The sequence below is a fragment of the Hyperolius riggenbachi genome, chromosome 11 (genome assembly GCF_040937935.1).
Source record: "Hyperolius riggenbachi isolate aHypRig1 chromosome 11, aHypRig1.pri, whole genome shotgun sequence".
Lineage (NCBI taxonomy): Eukaryota > Metazoa > Chordata > Amphibia > Anura > Hyperoliidae > Hyperolius > Hyperolius riggenbachi.
This window is the reverse complement of record NC_090656.1, coordinates 184,219,865-184,242,657: the sequence shown is the minus strand read 5'-3', so window position 1 is coordinate 184,242,657 and position 22,793 is coordinate 184,219,865. Positions and strand designations below refer to the sequence as shown.

Below are 22,793 nucleotides of genomic sequence, written 5' to 3'. Positions count from 1 at the left end.
AAGATGATCCTCCTGGGTTTTGCCAACACTCTAGCTGTGTACAGGATCATAAGCCTAACTATAGTCTTGTGACCCTCGCAATGGTGGCGAGTCTATGGGGGACCACTTCTCCTCCCCCTTGCGCACAGTAGCGCAGGGAGCAGTATAATATTTACCTGCTCCAGTGCTGCATTGGGTCTCCTCCGTTCTTACAACCAATTTAACATTTAAATAAATGCAAATTGAAATGTGACGTCTACCTTGGTATCAGGAGTACCAAAAACGAACTCACCGATTGTATGTAATACGGGTCTTGCAGGGAGTCCACTGGGAGGTGTCTGCTGAATTTAGAGAGTGGCATAGCGGAGTTTCCATCATCCAACATGAGGGGTCTACAGAGAAATAGAAATGTTGAATTCCAGCTATTCTATGAAAAGTACAATCAAGTGACTGGATACAACAACGGGACTATCTAAGGCTCTTCTCTCACACCTTCCCGTGAGCATAAAAATTACATCAAAACGGTTTCTGCTAAACCTTTGCTGTAGGGAGTACAGGTCTCCAATGTTTCAGTGCCAACAGCTTGATGTCCTTTCTCCATCTTCCCAGGAGTTGGAATTTAGCCCTACCAATCATGTGGTATCTGCAGTGATATGGTCCATGACCTGTGATGTTGACTGTGTCACTGCAGATCCGTGCTGGTTGACAGAAATCCCAAGTTTTATGCAGCCTAAAAGTAGACACGCGCGATACAATAAAAAGAAAAAGATTTGACTCTATGGAAATTCAATAAAAAACGATCAGTTGTACATAAAAATCAAAAGTTGTTTTTTTTTTAATCTGAACAAGAAATCTGGTCGAACTTCCCATTTTTATCGATATAAGTTAGTCAGGAGTGGCTGATTTTTCTGATCGATCTGAAAATGTAATGATGTAGCATTTTCAATCTCTTGATTTAGACTTTTTTTTGCAGTGGTCTCCATTACATTTTTTACATTTTTTGATAATTGGGTTAAAATTTAACATGCTGATACATTGTATTAGTCAGATTTTTCAGATCGTTAAAATCAACCAGAAAAATTGATTGTGATTTTGAAAATGAAAAATAGTATAAAAAAATTGTATTGTGTGCGGTCACCTTAAAGGTTGCCCAACACAATACAGTTTTTTAAAATTTATTTTCAATTCAAGGATTACATTCATTTTTTTCTGATTGATTGTAACATTTAAAGAATCTGATCAATGTACCACACGTGTTCAATGTTTTCCCAATTATGGGGAAAAAATTATTGAAAACTCTGAGAAAATTGCTTGGGTGTATATATTAAGAAATGGACACTCTACCCTACACCATTCACTTTTCATAAAAATTGATCAGAAAAAACACACCACTCCTGATTAACTTATATTGAAAAAAAATCCCCCAGGAAATGCAAATGGATTTCTTCCTTGGATACAAAAAAAGCTTTCAGTTTTTCAGGAAAAACAATCGTTTTTGTCAAATTGCTGTAAACTCAGATCATTTAATTGTATCATGTGTGGCTACTGTGGCTACTGAACTCCATTCAATTGAATGGACAATGATGATGAATGTCGCAGCCTGTTTAGCATCCTTGTGAATTGGCTCTAAAGCCCATAGCACCATGGACCTTACTACTTTACTATTATTTAACACCTTACTATTTAAAGCGGATCCAAGATGAAAAACTAACTATAACAAGTAACTTTTCTATATATCTTATCTAAAGTTTAGTTTACACAGCAAATCTAGCTGCAAACATCTTCAATAGAATATGATTATTTCTTCCTGTGATACAATGACAGCAGCCATGTTGTTTGTAAACATTACACAGAGGCAGGCTTATCTGCATCTTCTGTGAAAAAACCTAATCCCCCCTCCTCCTCCCCTCTGCCTCTGACATCTCTGGCTAGTAATACCTCCCCCTCCTCCTGCCCAGACTGAGCTCCCATGAGCCCTTGTTACTGCCAAGGCTCTCTGAAAAACTGTGGGCGAGGCTTGTTTAGTTTATAGGGAATTAGAGTATTAAAACAAAAAAGTATTTGGCTTGAGGAATGCTCTATAAACAATAGGAAAGGAACACAATTATGCAATGAGTAAAAGTTCATCTCGGATCCACTTTAAGTAAGCTATTATCTTAGTACTTAAGTACTTTACTATTTTCTAATAGCCTGAAACTGCTGTTTACAATTGGAATCCTATGACTATACATCTGAGACAGGAAACACACAGTAGTAAAAACTTGGCAGAGGTTCTAACATTTCCCCATGCTTCCATCTAAAGCCTACTTTAGTTTAAAGTATTTTCCTTTGGGTTAAAGTGAAACTTCACCTTCATTAAAAATTGGTATGACATGTATCAGTACAACAAAGGTCATTTTGTAAATGAATGTACTAATCATTTATCTAGAGTATAAGCTTACATGGGTAGGTTCCTCCCCCAAGTGTTTGTGTTGTATATTATATTATATAATGTACAAGTATTGGTAATGTCTGGACTTACACATCAACTGTATTTATCTTTACTTGTGTTGCTGGTTGTTCTAATTGTACAATGTGTTGAACTACTGTTGTGTCTATGCTCCCCCTGTTGTCTGCTTTGTTCTATGTACAGTGCTACAGAAGTTGTTGGCACTAATACAATGATCTTTCCATATCAGTTTGCAGCCTGTGAATGTCTGAAAGGGTCTGTGTAAGCTCATATGGCAGTTTCAAACCATGAAATCGATGAATATTGTTACATTCACTAAAGTGCAACCTGCCGAGTAACACGCCAATAACACCCCTCTCTATGAATGAATGATTGACTGCACAAAGTAGGAAGCACTGCAACTCTGGGGTAGTCACCTGTACTAATCAGCAAACTGACACCTGACATACCCAATAGGCATTGTACTATGACAGCAAGACAAGACTGTGGCATGGCTATACATGTCTCTGTGGATTCATCCAAGAAAACAAATCTGAAATATAGTTTGCAAAAGTCCTTGTGATGGAAACATATAAATTGGGGAATTTATTAACGGAGAATGAATATTAGTTTGGCTGGGCATGACATCATCTGTGCTCCGGAGAATACGGCTCCCCATTATTCCATTTCCAACTCAATTGGAGGATATCATTTAAAATACATTTTTAGGAAATGGTTTGCTATGTATGTGTTGTGTCTTTTAAATGAATGAAAGTGTGCAAACACATACATAAAATTGTACATTTGCTCCGGATTAAACTATAGTATAAATGACATTTTTCCGATGTCGCTGTCACTTACAGTAGGTAGTGATAATCTGACAGGTTTTGGACTAATCCATCTCCTCATTTGGGATCCTCAGTTATTTCTTTATTTACAAAAGTGCTTACTAAACAGCAGTTGCTTAGTGCAACTGCCAAAATAGTGCGCAAAGAGTAGGGAAGCTGACTGACATCTTTGTATAGATCATTTCCAGGGAGTGCTTTTGTAAAGAATAAACAAAACACTGAGAATCCTGCATGAGGAGATGAACTAGTTCAAAACCTGTCATTTTACTAACTACCGTAAATGGCAGCAACAGAGGCAAAAAATAACGTGTTTTACTCTAGGAGAAATGTACAATTTAATTAAACTTCACAATGTTTTCGATAGTGGTCCTTTAATGATGACAGCATTGTCCTCCATTGCTGTATCTACTGTATGTCCCTTACATTCCTATGTAGGGTATTATGCTTTGCTGTGTATTTCTGGATTGCTTGTCCCTCTTTCTCTCCCTCTCTCTGCCCTCACAATAGTCCCAGGAGCTGATAGGGCACTTTGTACACAGAATTCTGAAAGCCAGCGGTCAGCAGATCTGACTCAGCAGGTCCATTCAGTGCCCATCACCAGGGTGACCGGGTCAGGTGACCCACACCCAGAGGCCTCGCTGAGCTTGTGATTTTCGGTGGGCAGTTTTTTGTCAGGGTGGAGGTGGTGATCTCCTGTGGGCACTCACATCTTTCTCTTCATCCCACTGCTGGAGGGGCTTGCAGGCAGCTGCCCAAACAGAATATGGATTAACTGTCAGGAAAAAAAAAACAACAGCATCAGGTGACAGTTATAGAACTGAATGACCTTTCATATCATGTACCACGCAACAGGAAGAACACAGTTTACCTCATCAAGAAGTTTACAAATCTGTCACAGAACTAGTTAAAGAGGAACTGCAGTGAAAATAATGTAATAAAAAAAAGCGCTAATTTTTACAATAATTATGTATAAATGATATAGTCAGTGTTTGCCCATTGTAAAATCTTTCCTCTCCCTGATTTACATTCTGATATTTATCACATGGTGACATTTATACTGCTGGCAGGTGATGTCAGTGGAAGGAGGTGTTGCTTTTTTTTTTGCAGCTGGAAACAGCTGTAAACAGCTGTTATTTCCCACAATGCAACAAGGCTCCCAAGGCTCCCACAGTGTGATGTCAGAACCATGGCCCTGACATCACACTGTGGGAATTATTTCTCATGGGAAAGGGGGTATCAGCTACAGATTTAGATGAAGTTGAATTCTTGTTTATGGTTTCTCTTTAACACTAAGAAGCGAACTCTCTCAGACTTTCTGTAAACAATTTTATTATTTAGAATTTATATAACGCCAACATCTTCCACAGGACTTTACACAGAATATATAGTCTTGTTACTAACTGTCCCTCAGAGGGACTCACAATCAAATCCCTATCTTAGTCATATGACTATCCATCATAGTCTAGAGACAATTTTAAGGGGAAGCTAATTAACTTATCTGTATGTTTTTGGGATGTGGGAGGAAACAGTAGTGCCCAGAGGAAAGCAACATAGACATGGGGAGAACATACAAGCTCTGTGAAGATATTGCACAGAGTTCTTAAAGTCAAGCAGAGAGTTTATAAAGTTTAAAACACACATGAAGTGAAAATAAGCTTGAGATAAGCAACTGTATCTATACTCTTGCAAAATAGGACTTTCCTGAAATCCAATTGTCTTATTATATAGATTCAAATCTGACTGTCTCAAGCAAATTTTTACTGCTGTTCAGCTTTCACACATATCTTGACATATTGGACTCTTTTAGATATTCCCTGAAGTCGAAAGTGTCTCCCCCACAGGTGTCTTATGAGTTCTAATTAGTTTTAAAGTACTCCTAAACAAGGGTAAAACATTAAAACCCATGGTGGGATAGAGAACAAACAAACACTTCTACCGCGCTTTTCTCCTGGCGGACTCAAAGTGCCAGAGCTGTAGCCACTAGGACGCGCTCTATAGGCAGTAGCAGTGTTAGGGAGACTTGCCTGAGGTCTCCTGCTGAATAGGTGCTGGCTTACTGATCAGGCAGAGCCGGGATTTGAACCCTGGTCTCCCTTGTCAGAGGCAGAGCCCTTAACCATTACACTATCCAGCCTATTTAGGAGTGCCCTCGCTCGGTTCATTGCCGTTGCAATTCTCCCACCTCCAAACCCTGGCAGTTCCAAACCTCAGGCCATCACTGGGGGAGTTTCTCTGTTTTCATATTCGACTGAAGGATTCCGCTGAACATGAAAATGACAAGAGTCCAGAGACCAGAAGCAGGGGTTGGTGGGGTTGCCCAATGACAATGAGCAGCACCAGGACATGTGTTCATAGGTAATCTAGCCCTAGGGCTTTAATTGAAAGATTTCACCATTGTTCAAGGGTACTTAAAATCAGGGACGGATCTAGGGGGGGGGGGGCAGGCGGGTATCTTGCACCAGGCGCAGTTTGTTGAATTCTTAAAAAGGCGGCAAAATTTGGATGGGGAATGGCAGTTTAGGCGCCAAAACCTGATCTTTAGGTGCCAAAACCTGACCTTTAGGTGCCAAAACTGGATGGGGAATGGCAGTTTAGGCGCCAACACCTGACCTTTAGGCGCCAAAACTGGATGGGGAATGGCAGTTTAGGCGCCAAAACCTGACCTTGCCCCAGGCGCAACTTGGTCTAGATCTGTCCCTGCTTAAAATGAGAGTTAAGCTGTGTACACACACTAGATGGAACTCTGCCGAGGTGGATGATGACAACCGCCTCTGCTGAGAATCTAGCATGTATACAGCAGCCTGATGCCTGCCAATACTCGGCCAGCAATCAGACCAGATCAACTCCGTCGAGTGCAGGCTGAGAGCATTGTCTTTCCCACTCATCCTACCTGCCATATAAAGTCACTTACATGCTGCTCCGTTGTACAAACAAAAGCAGTAGGAAATGTAGAGGTTGCAACTGCACCAGGGCCCCTGGACATGAGAGGATCACATGGGTCCTTTTCTAGTGGTTGCATTAGCTCTCTGTTGGTGCCGTAGTGGTAATGTTCAGTTCTATTTGTGCTTTGAATAGCGCTAATCAGTAACAAACCATTCCTTTCCCTCAGGCTGTCCTTGGAAAGCCTATTTCAGGGTTTGTTCCGAACGGTTCGGCCACGAACTTATTCGCACGAACATCGCTGGTTCGCCAATAAGGCTGCACTCCCTCCTGGAGCCCCCCCCCCCCCCCCCCTTATATAAGGCAGCAGCGTCGGTCATGATCTCACTCTGTCTGCTGCTGTAATGGTGAGAGAAGGGAGAGGTTGCTGTAGAGACATAGGGAAAGCTTAGTTAGGCTCTTGTTAGGCTTGTTAGCTTGCTCCTTGCTAATACTTATTGCTAAAAAGCACCCCAAAACAGATATTTTCAGAGTTAATGTTCTTGTGATGTGTTTTTCTTTTTTGTGTGGCCCACTGATTTGCATATACAGCCCTGTCTGCCTGGCCCGTGCTAATTGCTATACTGTGCCAGGCCCAGTACTTTCAGTGCCTAACTTTTCACTGCACCTGTGTGTGTGACAGCTGCACATTTGTAATACCAGTCCGTGCCGTGCATACCTTTCACTGCACCTATTTAACAGCACGCGCCTGTGTAACAGCACGCAGTTTTATATATCACCCAATCAGTCACTGCATATATCACCCAATCAGTCACTGCATTCCTGTTCACTATACCTGTGTGTGTGACAGCTGCACATTTGTAATACCAGTCACTGCATACCTTTCACTGCAACTGTGTGACCGTACGCTGTTTTATATAGCAGTCACTGTATAGCTTTCACTGCATCTGTGTGATCGCACGCTGTTTTATATACCAGTCCGTGTATACCTTTCACTGCACCTGTGTAACCGCACATTGTTGTACCAGCAGTCACCTTTTCACTGCACCTGTGTGACCGCACATTGTTGTAAAAGCAGTCACTACAACCTTTTTACTGCACCTGTGTAACCCGCACATTGTTGTACCAGCAGTCACCTTTTCACTGCAACGGTGTGCCCGCACATTGTTGTGCCAGCAGTCACTGCAACCTTTTCACTGCACCTGTGTAACCGCACATCGTATTAGTCAAGTCAGTGCATGCCTTTCACTTCATCCCCCCAAATATGGACAAAACAAGAGGCTGAGCCAGAAGCAGGCCACCCGACAGGTCTGTTTGAGGTCGAGGTGGCGTGATTTCGTGCGGCCCTGGACCAAAGCACAGTGTTCAGAAGGCATGTGCTATCAACTCCCAAGATTGCCAGGACGTACTTGACTATTTAACACAGAACACCTCATCTTCCTCAGCTTCCGCACGGAACCGTGACATATCTTCCTCTGCAGCCACCACTGCTACTACTAGCACCAATTCCACCCAATTTGACACTTCGCAGGAGTTATTTGGTGGGGAATTAACTGATTCACAGCCATTCTTGTTACAAGATGTCAGTGCTAAGCATGTTACACCACCACCTCATATGTCTGAGTTAGGCGCCAGTATGGACGTAAGGTGTGAGGATGATGAAGTACCTGTTGTTGGTGCAGTTTTGGAGGTGTCTGATACAAGCGAAGCTGTGGAGGATGATTATGATAATGATGATGATGATACTGCCATGGATGTCACATGGGATCCTAATAGACATGATGACCAGGGGGACAGTTCAGAGGGGGAGTCAGAGAGGAGTAGGAGGAAACGAGTTGCTGAAAGAAGCAGGGGGAGCTCGTCATCAGAAACAGCTCATGGAAGTGTCCAGCGGCATGTATCGCCACATATGGACAGCCAGCCAACATGCTCTTCATGGTCAGCTGCTGACGCCACCACCAAAGTGCCATCATTCCAGGGCTCAGCAGTTTAGTCTGTCAGTGTGAAGCAGTACACTAATTACACTACCTGATTGATGTATACACATGCAAGATGTTTTAAAGCACTTTAGGCCTCCAATTTAGCAATGCAATGTGATTTCTGCCCTTAAACTCTGCTATGCGTCAAATCCGGATTTTCCCCCGGGACTTTTGGCATGTATCCTACTCCACCATGCCCCCCTACAGGTGTTAGACCCCTTGAAACATCTTTTTCATCACTTTTTTGGCCAAAAATAGTGTTTGTAGTTTTGAAAGTTCGCCTGCCCATTGAAGTCTATGGCGGTTCGCGAAGTTCGCCGGTTCGCAAACTTTTTTCGCGTGTTCGCGTTCTAAGTTCACGAACCTAAAATCGGAGGTTCAAGAGAACTCTAGTTGGCATCATGTGATTATTATACATTCAGTATTGGGGAGCCAAGTGTAGAATTTGCACTGGGGCCCATGGCTCTCTGGCTACGCCACTGATTGGCGGTCAGTGTGCTTTAGTAATGATGCCTCCATTTGCTTTGGTAGCCACTGTCGCTCCCAAAATGCAAACACTTACAACTGTGGTCAGTAAGCCCCCCCCCACCACCACCACCAATATGCCCTCTGTAATGCCTGTGGTGTCACGTACACCCTAGAGGGTTCTCATCTGGGATGTCTTTTCAGGCAATCTCTGCCGAGAATTTAGCATGTGTACAGCCTTCCTGATATGTCACTGAGAGATCCAGAGTGCCAGATCATCTTAACCGAGTGCACTGTGCTCCTCACTTTCCCTGTCCATCGCAGCAAAATGTGTCTCAAGACTGTAGCCTCTTGACATGTCAGCACAGCACTCGCCCCCAAACTGTGGCTTGAAGGATCAAGTCCTGATTCCTGTGGGTAACATTCCTTGTGCATGTGAGCAAGAGCGTAACAATAGCCCTGTGGCTAAAACGTAGAGTGCAGCGAAAAATGGGCATGTCCAAAACAAGGGTGCCGGAAAATGGGCATGGCCCTAACTAGTGTTGGGCGAACATCTAGATGTTCGGGTTCGGGCCGAACAGGCCGAACATGGCCGCGATGTTCGGGTGTTCGACCCGAACTCTGAACATAATGGAAGTCAATGGGGACCCGAACTTTTGTGCTTTGTAAAGCCTCCTTACATGCTACATACCCCAAATTTACAGGGTATGTGCACCTTGGGAGTGGGTACAAGAGGGAAAAAAAATTAGCAAAAAGAGCTTATAGTTTTTGAGAAAATCGATTTTAAAGTTTCAAAGGGAAAACTGTCTTTTAAATGCGGGAAATGTCTGTTTTCTTTGCACAGGTAACATGCTTTTTGTCAGCATGCAGTCATAAATGTAATACATATAAGAGGTTCCAGGAAAAGGGACCGGTAACGCTAACCCAGCAGCAGCACACGTGATGGAACAGGAGGAGGGTGGCGCAGGAGGAGAAGGCCACGCTTTGAGACACAACAACCCAGGCCTTGCATGAGGACAAGAAGCGTGCGGATAGCATGCTTTGTACCGCCATGCAGTCATAAATGTAATAAAGATAAGTGGTTCAATAAACAGGGACCACGCGGCAACGCTAACCCAGCAGCAGCAGACGTGATGGAACAGGAGGAGGCGCAGGAGGAGAAGGCCACGCTTTGTGAGACACAACAACCCAGGCCTTGCATGAGGACAAGAAGCGTGCGGATAGCATGCTTTGTACCGCCATGCAGTCATAAATGTAATAAAGATAAGTGGTTCAATAAACAGGGACCACGCGGCAACGCTAACCCAGCAGCAGCAGACGTGATGGAACAGGAGGAGGCGCAGGAGGAGAAGGCCACGCTTTGTGAGACACAACAACCCAGGCCTTGCATGAGGACAAGAAGCGTGCGGATAGCATGCTTTGTACCGCCATGCAGTCATAAATGTAATAAAGATAAGAGGTTCCATAAACAGGGACCGACAACGCTAACCCAGCAGCAGCAGCAGCAGCACACGTGATGGAACAGGAGGAGGCGCAGGAGGAGAAGGCCACGCTTTGTGAGACACAACAACCCAGGCCTTGCATGAGGACAAAAAGCGTGCGGATAGCATGCTTTTTACTGCCATGCATGCAGTCATAAATGTAATAAAGATAAGAGGTTCAATAAACAGGGACCGGGCGGCAACGCTAACCCAGCAGCAGCAGCACACGTGATGGAACAGGAGCAGGCGCAGGAGGAGAAGAAGGCCATGCTTTTTGAGACACAACAACCCAGGCCTTGCATGAGGACAAAAAGCGTGCGGATATAGCAGCAATGCTTTTTGCCGCCATGCAGTCATAAATGTAATACAGATGAGAGGTTCAATAAACAGGGACCGGAAACGCTAAACCATCCCAGATGTTCATTGGTCATGTTACTTGGTTGGGGTCCTGGAGTGTTGCGTAGTCGTTTCCAATCCAGGATTGATTCATTTTAATTTGAGTCAGACGGTCTGCATTTTCTGTGGAGAGGCGGATACGCCGATCTGTGACAATGCCTCCGGCAGCACTAAAACAGCGTTCCGACATAACTCTGGCTGCCGGGCAAGCCAGCGCCTCTATTGCGTACATTGCCAGTTCGTGCCAGGTGTCTAGCTTCATGCCCGGTTTCAGGTCCAGCGGTGCCAGCCACAAATCCGTCTGTTCCTTTATTCCCCTCCAAATTTCCTCCCCTGTGTGCTGCTTATTCCCAAGGCAGATCAGCTTCAGCAACGCTTGCTGACGCATGCCAACAGCTGTGCTGCACTGCTTCCACGATCCTACTGCTGCTGGTGCTGGGTTAGCGTTTCCGGATGAGGTACAGCTTTGAAATGCGTTGGAGGAGAAGGAGTCAGAGAGGTAGGTGCTGCTGTTGTTATCCAGTGGGAGGGACGGCGGTGCAGCTGTTTGCGGCGTGGGCAACACCCGCGCCGTAGCAGGTGAGGAATCGCTGCCAGGCTCCACAAGGTTCACCCAGTGCGCGGTAAGGGAGATGTATCGACCCTGGCCGAACGCACTCGTCCAGGTGTCAGTGGTGAGGAGAACCTTGCAGGCAACGGCATTCTTCAAGCTTCGCGTTATTTAGCTGACCACGTGCTCATGCAACTCAGGCACTGCAGAGCGCGCAAAGTGGTAGCGGCTGGGAACCACGTAACGTGGGATGGCCACTGACATCATGCCCTTGAAGCTGTTTGTCTCCACCACTCGATATGGCAGCATTTCGCAGGCCAGAACCTTGGCTATGCTGGCTGGCTGTTACTGCCACGGCCCGGGGGTCATTTGCTGGCAATTTCCTCTTGCGCTCAAACATCTCAGAGACAGACAACTCAACCGTAGGGCTGCACACCGAAGGGCTGTTGGTTGTTGTGTTTGATGAACACTGGGAGACCTCAAGAGCACTAGTCCGGAAAGTGACAGTGTCAGCATCGTCTGATGTTTGTGAATGTTGTGAACCACGCAATGGCTGGGCTACTGCTGCTGCTGAGGCGGGTCTGGTGGTGAGTCTGGTGAACCCAAGGGAGGCAGTGTTGCTGGTGGTACCCTGTCCTGCCGCGTTTGCCCACAGAGTGGGATGTTTGGATAGAATGTGGCGGCTCATGCTGGTGGTGGAGAGGTTGTTAATACTTTTCCCCCTGCTCAGGCGGGTCTTGCACACCTTGCAAATCGCCATGGTAACATCCTCAGTGCAGTCTTCAAAGAAAGCCCAGACTTTGGAGCACCTGCCTTGCTGGCGATTTCTGTTTGCGCCTCTTTTGCCTCTCACTTGAACTTCCATGCTTGCGGTGCCTGAAATTGCGCGCCGCCTACCTTGTGGCACAAGGCGAACTCGTGCAGCAGTGGGTTCCTCAACAGACTCATCTGTGCTGCTGCTACGACGGCGATGTTCTCGTTCACAAACAAAATCTGGGTCTATGTCCACATTGTCCATACCCTCCTCTTCCATCTCCTCAAACTCGTCATATGTCATTGTGGGGGGCCGCCGCCGTGGAGTAGAGCTCCCCAGAACAACCTCTGCGCAGCTCACTCCAACGTCGTCTGGTTATCTGGCAGTTGTGTGCGTGGTGTCGCTGCCGGTTGTGTCAGCTTTGTGCCCACTGGCTCCTTGTAACTGGCTGAGGACTCGGACCTCGTGCGTGATGTGCTGGTGCTGCTTAACCCACTGCTGGACGCTTGAGAGGTCATCCAAGTAATTATCTGGTCCTGTTCTTTTGGATCTGTGAGGGTTGTTGTCCTGGACAACATGGGCGGTATTGAGTGGGTTTTCTTGGGTGCTCCCCTGTGGCCTGTACGTGAACCGTCAGGGGAAACACCTCTTCCCTTGCCCCTCCCTCTTTCACCGGATTTCTTCCTCATTTCACTTATCCTTAAAGTACACGCTGACTGGCAGCAGTACAGTGGCAGTACAGAAATGCTATACAGTGGTGGGTGAGCGGTGTACCACTATTGTCAGCAGCGACACAGAGCACAATGCTATACAGTGGCGGGTGAGCGGTGTACTACTGTTCCCAGCAGACACAGAGTGGAAGTAAACACAATGCTATATAGTGTGGCTGAGCCGTGTACACAGAGTGGCATTAAACACAATGCTATATAGTCTGCTATATAGTCACCCCGAACAGGGTGATGTTCTGCAGAACCCGAACAGTGGCAAACACTGTTCGCCCAACACTACTGGGAGGGAACGCAGATTTTAGTACCTAAACACACGATACAACATGTTTTCCTGGGTCGGACTCTGAGGCACATACAGATGGTCCCGATCATCATCCTCATCATACAACTCTTCTCCTGAGTCTGACCCACCCACCACCTCTGCCACCCCAACATCCCCAGACACAGACCCCTCATCGTCCTCAACATTAACTTGGGATGCTGGCCTGAGCCAGACCTCCTCCTCCACATCAGGCCCCATCATCTCCTCAATGGCAGCCCTCATTAATCGCTCTGGCGACGGACACAACGTTCTCCTCCGGGGAGGGCTGCTGCTGACCACTGGCTGCTGGGGTGGATGTTATAGCTTGCGTGGGGCGTTGGCTGTTGCTGTTGTTGGGAGTGCTGCTCACAGCGGAGGTCTCTGGGGAACTCATGTTGAGCTCATATAGTGGGCGACGGTGAGTGGAGTATTACTGATCCCAGCAATATACACACTGACTGGCAGAGTACGCAATGCTATATAGTGTGGCTGAGCGGTGTACACAGAGTGGCAGTAAACACAATGCTATATAGTCTGGCTGAGCGAGCGGTGTACTACTGTTCCCAGCAGAATCAGAGTGGCAGTAAACAATGGTATATAGTCTGTGAACTTGGCCACGGTCCTGGAACCCCTTCAGGAAAATTAATCCTTGAACTGCAGGTGCTACGCCTCACTCAGGTCACCCACCTGAGGGTAGAATCATGCAAACAGTGAAGAGGCGGCACACAAAAGGCTTGCTATTTAAAGCATATATTGATGGAGCAACACTACATGTTACGAACCATCACGGTTCTTCATCAGGTGTAAAATGAAACCAAATGCAGTCCACACATTTATACGAATTCAAAACCACACCCCTTAGCTCCGGGGCGTGGTGATCTTAACTAGACACTGGCCACACCTAGCTGTCACAATTACATTCTATCTACATTTACAACTTCTCTGATAGAGAAATCGATCAAAGATTAACATTGTTACAAATTATCATACTCCCTATACTTCTAAACACAATACCACATTAGGGGAACTCCAAAATATGGCTACCCCATCTAATAAACAATTTAACTGACCGTAATCCCAGGGCACTCCACTAGGGCTACCCGTAAACTCCGACCTAAAAAAGAAAGGCAAAGGTTGTAACTGTAGTCACTACCACTAGATTCCATAATACATTGCACCGCTAACGTTACCTGGCCTAATTGAAAAATGGCAATAAAAAGCACCTTAAACGGCACAGCAAAAATCACAGTTACTATAAATGCTCTGCAAAATGCTAACTAACTGCTATAGAAATGCTACCATAATGCCATAGAGCAGCCGAAAAAATGCTGAAAAAAGCTGAAAAAAATGCTGCCATACTGCTATAAACAGCTGTGCAATAATGCTATATGCATGCTCTGCGAAATGCTAAATAACCGCTGTGAAAATGCTGCCATAATGCCATAAAGCAGCTAAAAAATGCTGTAAAGATGCTAAAAAAATGCTGAAAAAATGCTACCATACTGCTAAACAGCTGTGCAAAAATGCTGTATAAATGCTCTGCAAAATGCTAAATAACTGCTGTAAAAATACTGCCATAATATCATAAAGCAGCTGAAAAAATGCTGGCAAAATGCTGAAAAGATGCTAACATACTGCTATGAAACAGCCGTGCAAAAATGCTATATAAATGCTCAGCAAAATACTAAATAACTGCAGTAATTTAGTATTTTGCTGAGCATTTATACAGCATTTTTGCACAGCTGTTTAGCAGTATGGTAGCATTTTTTCAGCATTTTTTTAGCATCTTTCCAGCATTTTTTAGCTGCTTTATGGCATTATGGCAGCATTTTCACAGCGGTTATTTAGCATTTCGCAGAGCATGCATATAGCATTATTGCACAGCTGTTTATAGCAGTATGGCAGCATTTTTTTCAGCTTTTTTTCAGCATTTTTTTGGCTGCTCTATGGCATTATGGTAGCATTTCTATAGCAGTTAGTTAGCATTTTGCATAGCATTTATAGTAACTGTGATTTTTGCTGTGCCGTTTAAGGTGCTTTTTATTGCCATTTTTCAATTAGGCCAGGTAACGTTAGCGGTGCAATGTATTATGGACAGTGGCGTTCCTACCATAGGGCGGCATGGGGCGCCCCGCACCGGGTGTCGGGCGCCCCAGGGGGTGTCATCAAGGCCCCCACAGAGGCCTGTGCCGGCCGGACAGGAGGGGGAAAGCAACCCGGAAAGGAGGGGTGGCGGGGAAAGCGGCGGGGAGGGGGGCCGGACCCCCCACCTCCCTCACCTGGGTCCCCTCCTTCTGGCGCTTCACCCTCCTAATTAGCAGCAGCTTGATGAGCGGGCAGGAGCGGGCGGAGAAGACTTACTCACCTACTTCCTGCGTTCCAGGCGATGGCAAATAGCGTCATCGTCACCTGACGCTGGTCTCCACCTTCTCCACCGCCCACTGTGCTTCCTGATTTGCGGAAGCACAGTGAGCGACAGAGAGACCAGCGTCACGTGAGGATGACGTTATGCGCCATCGCCTGGAGCAGGTGAGTAAGTCCTCCCCGCCCGCTTCGCTAAGCTGCTGGCTGCTGCTAATTAGGAGGGGGAAGCGCCGGAAGGAGGGGACCCCGCCACCCCACCTTCCAAGCTTCCCTCATACCGGGGGCCACTATGCTACACTGGGGGCACCTATGCTACACTGGGGGCCACTATGCTACACTGGGGGCCACTATGCTACACTGGGGGCACCTATGCTACACTGGCGGCCACTATGCTACACTGGGGGCCACTATGCTACACTGGGGGCCACCATGCTACACTGGGGGCCACCATGCTACACTGGGGGCCACTATGCTACACTGGGGGCCACTATGCTACACTGGGGGCCACTATGCTACACTGGGGGCACCTATGCTACACTGGGGGCCACTATGCTACACTGGGGGCCACTATGCTACACTGGGGGCCACTATGCTACACTGGGGGCCACTATGCTACACTGGGGGCCACTATGCTACACTGGGGGCCACTATGCTACACTGGGGGCACCTATGCTACACTGGGACCACTATGCTACACTGGGGCCACTATGCTACACTAAACTATACTGGGGCCACTATGCTATACTGGGGCAACTATACTAGCTATACTGGGGCAGTGGCGGTGCCAGGGGGGTGGTTTGGGTGCTGAAGCACCCCCTAATATTGTCCAAGCACCCCCAGCGTGAACTGATTTTCGGCGTCTAATAGACGCTGTGTCAGTTCACTGACAGCAGCAGCCCGCAGCTCCAACAGCGGCAGAGCAGGGCTACAGTAAAATGGCGTCCGAAGCCCTGCTCTGGAGACTGAGTCTGCAATGCAGGGCTTCGGGCGCCATTTTCCCGTAGCCCTGCTCTCACCGCGGGAGTTTCAGTTGCTGGCTGCAGAGGATCGTGAGAGCTGCGCGCCGGACGGAGGCCGGGACAGGAGGTCTGCTGCTGCTTCAGGTGAGTAAATTTTTATTTAATTTATATTAGCAGGTGTATCGACTGTTCTGGCCAGGTCTGCTACATGATTGAAGTGTTTTCTGGCCAGGTTGCCACATGATTGCATATATTTTCTGGGCAAATCTGCCGACATGATTGCATGTATTTTCTGGGCAAATCTGCCGACATGATTGCATGTATTTTCTGGGCAAATCTGCCGACATGATTGCATGTATTTTCTGGGCAAATCTGCCGACATGATTGCATGTATTTTCTGGGCAAATCTGCCGACATGATTGCATGTATTTTCTGGGCAAATCTGCCGACATGATTGCATGTATTTTCTGGGCAAATCTGCCGACATGATTACATGTATTTTCTGGGCAAATCTGCCGACATGATTGAACGTGTTTTTTGGGCAAATCTGCCGACATGATTGAACGTGTTTTTTGGGCAAATCTGCCGACATGATTGAACGTGTTTTTTGGGCAAATCTGCCGACATGATTGCATATATTTTCTGGGCAAATCTGCCGACATGATTGCATGTATTTTCTGGGCAAATCTGCCGACATGATTGCATGTATTTTCTGGGCAAATCTGCCGACATGATTGCATGTATTTTCTGGGCAAATCTGCCGACATGATTGCATGTATTTTCTGGGCAAATCTGCCGACATGATTGCATGTATTTTCTGGGCAAATCTGCCGACATGATTGAACGTGTTTTTTGGGCAAATCTGCCGACATGATTGAACGTGTTTTTTGGGCAAATCTGCCGACATGATTGAACTATTTTCTGGTCAAATCTGTTCACATTACGTGTATTTTCTTGAGAAAACCTGAACAATTATGTGAATTTTCTGGGGAAAGGCCCACTGTCTTTGTGTTGCACTTTTAAGGGGAACCCGAGGTGAGAATAATATTGGGCTGCAATATTTATCTCCTTTTAAGCAATACCAGCTGCCTGGCTGCTGTGCTGGTCCTCTGCATCTAATTCTTTAAACCATAGACCCTGAATAAGCAAGCAGCAGGTCAGGGGCTTCTGACAATATTGTCAGAACTGACAAGATTAGCTGCATGCTTGTTTCTGGTGTAATTCAGTTCACTACTGCAGCCAAATAGATCAGCAGGGCTGCCTATTGTTTAAAAGAAAATGAATATGGCAGCCTCCATATCACTCTTATCCCGGGTTCACTTTAAATTAGTTAGCTCTGCCCTCATCCGGTCATGGCCACGCCCATTTTTCGCCGCGGCGCGCAATGCGCGCCGCATGTTATAACCGCACCCATTTTTTGTTAGCTATACTGGTGCCACTATACTATACTAAGGACAACTTTAGGGGGGGGAGCGAGCCTACACCTGGCATTACCCGCCGTGTCACGTTTAGCATGCCACATTTGCTGTGTTTTTTTTTTTTTAATGGGGGGGGGGGGGGTGTCTTTTTAATACCCAGCACCGGGTGTCAAATGCCCTAGGTACGCCACTGATTATGGAATCTAGTGGTAGTGACTACAGTTACAACCTTTGCCTTTCTTTTTTAGGTCGGAGTTTACGGGTAGCCCTAGTGGAGTGCCCTGGGATTACGGTCAGTTAAATTGTTTATTAGATGGGGTAGCCATATTTTGGAGTTCCCCTAATGTGGTATTGTGTTTAGAAGTATAGGGAGTATGATAATTTGTAACAATGTTAATCTTTGATCGATTTCTCTATCAGAGAAGTTGTAAATGTAGATAGAATGTAATTGTGACAGCTAGGTGTGGCCAGTGTCTAGTTAAGATCACCACGCCCCGGAGCTAAGGGGTGTGGTTTTGAATTCGTATAAATGTGTGGACTGCATTTGGTTTCATTTTACACCTGATGAAGAACCGTGATGGTTCGTAACATGTAGTGTTGCTCCATCAATATATGCTTTAAATAGCAAGCCTTTTGTGTGCCGCCTCTTCACTGTTTGAATGGTATATAGTCTGGCTGAGCGGTGTACACAGAGTGTCAGTAAACAATGGTATATAGTCTGGCTGAGCGGTGTACACAGAGTGTCAGTAAACAATGCAATATAGTCTGGCTGAGCGGTGTACACAGAGTGTCAGTAAACAATGCTATATAATCTGGCTGAGCGGTGTACACAGAGTGTCAGTAAACAATGGTATATAGTCTGGCTGAGTGGTGTACACAGAGTGTCAGTAAACAATGGTATATAGTCTGGCTGAGCGGTGTACACAGAGTGTCAGTAAACAATGGTATATAGTCTGGCTGAGCGGTGTACACAGAGTGTCAGTAAACAATGGTATATAGTCTGGCTGAGCGGTGTACACAGAGTGTCAGTAAACAATGGTATATAGTCTGGCTGAGCGGTGTACACAGAGTGTCAGTAAACAATGGTATATAGTCTGGCTGAGCGAGGTGCACAGTGGCAGTACACACAATGCTATATAGTCAGGCTAAGCCGTGTACACAGAGTGTCAGAAAACACAATGCTATATATAGCGTGGCTGAGCGAGGTGCACAGTGTCAGTACACACAATGCTATATAGCCAGGCTAAGCCATGTACACAGAGTGTCAGAAAACACAATGCTATATATAGCGTGGCTGAGCGAGGTACACAGTGGCAGTAAACAATGCTATATATATAGTGTGGCTGAGCGAGCGGTGTACTACTGTTCCCAGCAGCGACACACAATGACTGGGGGGGACCCTGGCTAGCGTGGCTGGAGAGCGAACTACCCTGCCTGCCTACCCAAAGCTAAACCCACAGAGAAATGGCGGAGATATGACGTGGTTCGGGTATTTATTTACCCGAACCGCGTGACCGTTCGGCCAATCAGAGCGCGTTCGGGTCCGAACCACGTGACCCGTTCGGCCAATCACAGCGCTAGCCGAACGTTCGGGGAACGTTCGGCCATGCGCTCTTAGTTCGGCCATGTGGCCGAACGGTTTGGCCGAGCACCGTCAGGTGTTCGGCCGAACTCGAACATCACCCGAACAGGGTGATGTTCTGCAGAACCCGAACAGTGGCGAACACTGTTCGCCCAACACTAGCCCTAACGTGGGTGTAGCCAACTGTACTGTAACACTTTAACTCAAAAGGGCCCTGAGTTTTTTTCCCAAAACACAGTTAGACAAAGTGACCCCTTAGTGAAGCTAATTAGACGTTTTCCCCAAAAAACACACATTATATAAGGCAGCATTTCCCCCACACAAAAAAAACACACACAACAATGCAGCGTTTCCCCCATGATGTGGTGGTCTCACATCAAATACGTGCACATGATAAATCCACAGAAATTGTGTGAAGCTATTATGTTAATATGACCAAAATCTTGGTGCCATGAAGAATGAAGGCAGTTCTGAAAGCAAAAAGGGTTACAACTCAGTACTAGCAAGACGTAAATTATAATACAAACACTACGCCACATATAAAATGCAGAAACCATTACCCTAGATGTCAAATGCAGAAACCATTACCCCAGATGTCAAATGCAGAAACCATTACTCAAAATGTCAAATGCAGAAACAATTACCCCAAAGTCAAGTGCAGAAACTATTACCACAAATATGAAATGCAGAAACGTTCACCCCAAATGTCAAATGCAGAAACCGTTACCACTGACACATGTGAAATGCACATATTACTCCACATACATGAAATACAGCAAATGTTACCTCAGACATAAATGCACCTCCCCCGCTGTGTGCTGGTGGGATGGATAAATGCTGGGTGCAGATGGGGTAGGAGGGAGGAAGGGATAAACGCTGGGTGCAGGTGGGGTGGGAGTAAGGAAAGCATAAACGTTGGGTGCCGGTGGGTTTCAAGACAGGAAAAGATAAACACTAGGTGTTGGTGGGAGGAAGGGATAAACGCTGGGTGCAGATGGGGTGGAAGGGAGGACGGTGTAAACACTGGGTGCTGGTGGGGTACAAGGGAGGAAGGGAAAAACACTATGTGCTGGTGGGATAGGTGGGAGGAAGGGATAAACGGTGGGGTGGGAGAAACGCTAGTGGAGGTGGGTGGGAAACGCCACTGCGGTGATTGGGAAATGCAAGTGGGAAATGCTGGTGGCAGGGTGGGAAATGCTGGTGGCAGGTTGGGTGACGCTGGTGGCTGGTGGGGAGGGTGGTTCATGCTGGTGGCTCACGCTGTTGGGATAGGTAGGAGAGTGGGTCCCACTGGTGGCTGGTGGAGAGGGTCACATTGTTGTCTTGTGGGAGAGTGGTGGGAGAGTGGGTCACACTGGTAAGTGTAAATGTTTCAATTTTATTCATATGAGGTTTCCCATAACAACGAAATACATCAACAACAAAATGCGCAAGCTTTCACATGCATCGTTCACAATTGAGCTGTAGCTACCATGTTGGGATAATTCAATCTGTTTCAACACGGAGATGTTAAAATGTACTATGAATTCTACAGGCAAAGCGTTTACATATGCTTATACCTTGTCTTAGCAATACATAGGAGTGGATAGGTGTATACAATAAACTGCAATAAGCAGCATAAGTAGAGCATAATGCACTGGGCCAATTCACAAGCTTATTGTAACGATTGGTGTCAACACACAGAGAGAGTATGATTATTGGTGATCTGCAGTATCACCAAGAATACAGATATATACCTGATTATGGATGATCTGCAGAATCACCAATAATACAGATATAGCACTAACCTCTGGACACCTCTAGATATATATATATGGTGAGTGTTTGGTGTAACAGTATGACTTTGAGCAACCCACCTGATGAACTGGTGACCCTAAGCACAGAAGATACTGCTATGGAGGGTACAGAAACCTTCCAGCAGCCTGAGACTCTCCAAGGGGTGGAGTCAGGCTGCAGGTAGGAAGGACCAGAGTGTGAGTGACACCTGAAGGTGGATGTCACTGACTGATCTTGGAGACTATCTCTTAAGTGGAGAGAGATAGCTCTCGAGGTCAGGCAAGGCAGGTCGGCAACACACAGACAGATAAAGTACAAAGACAGAAGGCTGATTCGGTATCCAAGTCAGGCAGGGTTTGGCAACGTGATATCAGATATGCGTGGTACCGAATCAGAAAGCAGAGGGATAGTCAGGAAAGCAATAGGTCATAACAAATAACAAACAAATGCCTAGTCTTGGGTGTGAGATCCGTGGTCTCTACACCCTGGAACTAGTCTGATGTATAACAGAATGATAATGCAAGTTCCCTAGTCTTGGGTGTGAGGTCCGTGGTCTCTAAACCCTGGAACTAGTCTGAAGCATAACAGAATGATAATGCAAGTTCCCTAGTCTTGGGTGTGAGGTCCGTGGTCTCTACACCCTGGAACTAGTCTGAAGCATAAAAGAGTAATAACACAAGTAATCTGGCTCAGTGTGAATTCCCAGGTCCTCCTGGTTCAAACACACTGTTGGATCTGACTAAGGTCTGAGTGCTTCCACGTAGTGATCGCAACGGCAGACAACTTGAGAGTGGCCAGCAGTATCTATATATAGCGCATTGCTCTCTGGCGCCACCCTGAAGTGATCAACCAATGGTTACCAGCTCTGAGATCAGCTGACCGGCCTGGTCAGCTGATTCCTCCTTGGCCATCATAAAAGTTCTGCCTTTCAGCACGCGCGCGCGTATTCCTAAACCTGTGTGAACTAACAGGCTCAGCCACACTAGCTGCACGCTGCTGCGTGCAAACCGCCGCGCTGGACGCGGAACAAGCCGCCTTGCTGTCCGTACATGTGGCGGCTTTTCCGCGTTCTGCCATGTCACTAGATGCACGCTTCCGCGTGCAGACCGCCGCGTTGGACGTGGAATAAGCCACCTTGCTGTCAGTACACGCGGCGGCTTTTTCGCGTTCTCACACTTATAATTTAAAAAATGTTTGCAATATACCCTCTTCACATGCATATTAAAAAAGTTCAGACCCTTAGGTAACCATTTATGTTTTGGGGTTTTTATTATTGTAATTTTTTTTTCATTAAAAAATTTATTTGGGTAATTTTTGGTGTGGGGAGTAAACAGTTAATTTTTAATGTAATAATGTGGGTTTATTTTATTAAAAAATGTATGTAGATGTAGTTTTACTATTTGGCCACAAGATGGCCACAGTGAGATTTTTTTTTTTTTTTTAGCCCTGGAAGTGCTCGCATATAGAAGATGGGAAACTTTTTTTTGTCAGAAAGACTGCAGCTTCTGATGAGAAGCCATCGTTTTTTCTGCCGGGGACTTAGATCAACAAAAGGGAACTATGTTCCCATTCATTGATCTTTGGGCTACTGGGGGGCGGCATGGGCACGCGTGAGCACACGTGAGCGCTGGAGCATGCAGAAGCGCGCACCAGCTCTACAGCAGCTGCCTAGACATGACAATCACGTCCAGGCGGCATAAATGGTTTAACAGAAGATTAAACATTATCTCTGTGGAGAAAATTATGAATTGGATCGGGCCCATTGTATATAATGTATTGTTTTCTTCCGGCCGGAACCAATTCACCTTTTCTCCTATGTTTTCTTCTAGGAGATCATTTTTTATCTCTTATTTAAAATAACTTTTCAGCATTCTGTAATTAAAAAAGTACTAAAAAGTAGATGAC

At 46.1% G+C, this 22,793-nt stretch overlaps 1 protein-coding gene across 2 annotated transcripts in view; it reads right to left on the bottom strand.

Moving 5' to 3' along the window:
- LOC137537689 (heat shock factor protein 4-like) overlaps nt 1-22,793 on the bottom strand; it is a 180,870-nt gene that overhangs the window by 45,540 nt on the left and 112,537 nt on the right. For both annotated transcript variants that reach the window (XM_068259620.1, XM_068259619.1), the window contains exons 6-7: nt 3,963-4,027; nt 272-371 (exon numbers count right to left, since the gene is read on the bottom strand). In XM_068259620.1, coding sequence (XP_068115721.1) covers nt 272-371; nt 3,963-4,027 — 165 coding nt within the window. The remainder of the gene's footprint in view (nt 1-271; nt 372-3,962; nt 4,028-22,793) is intronic.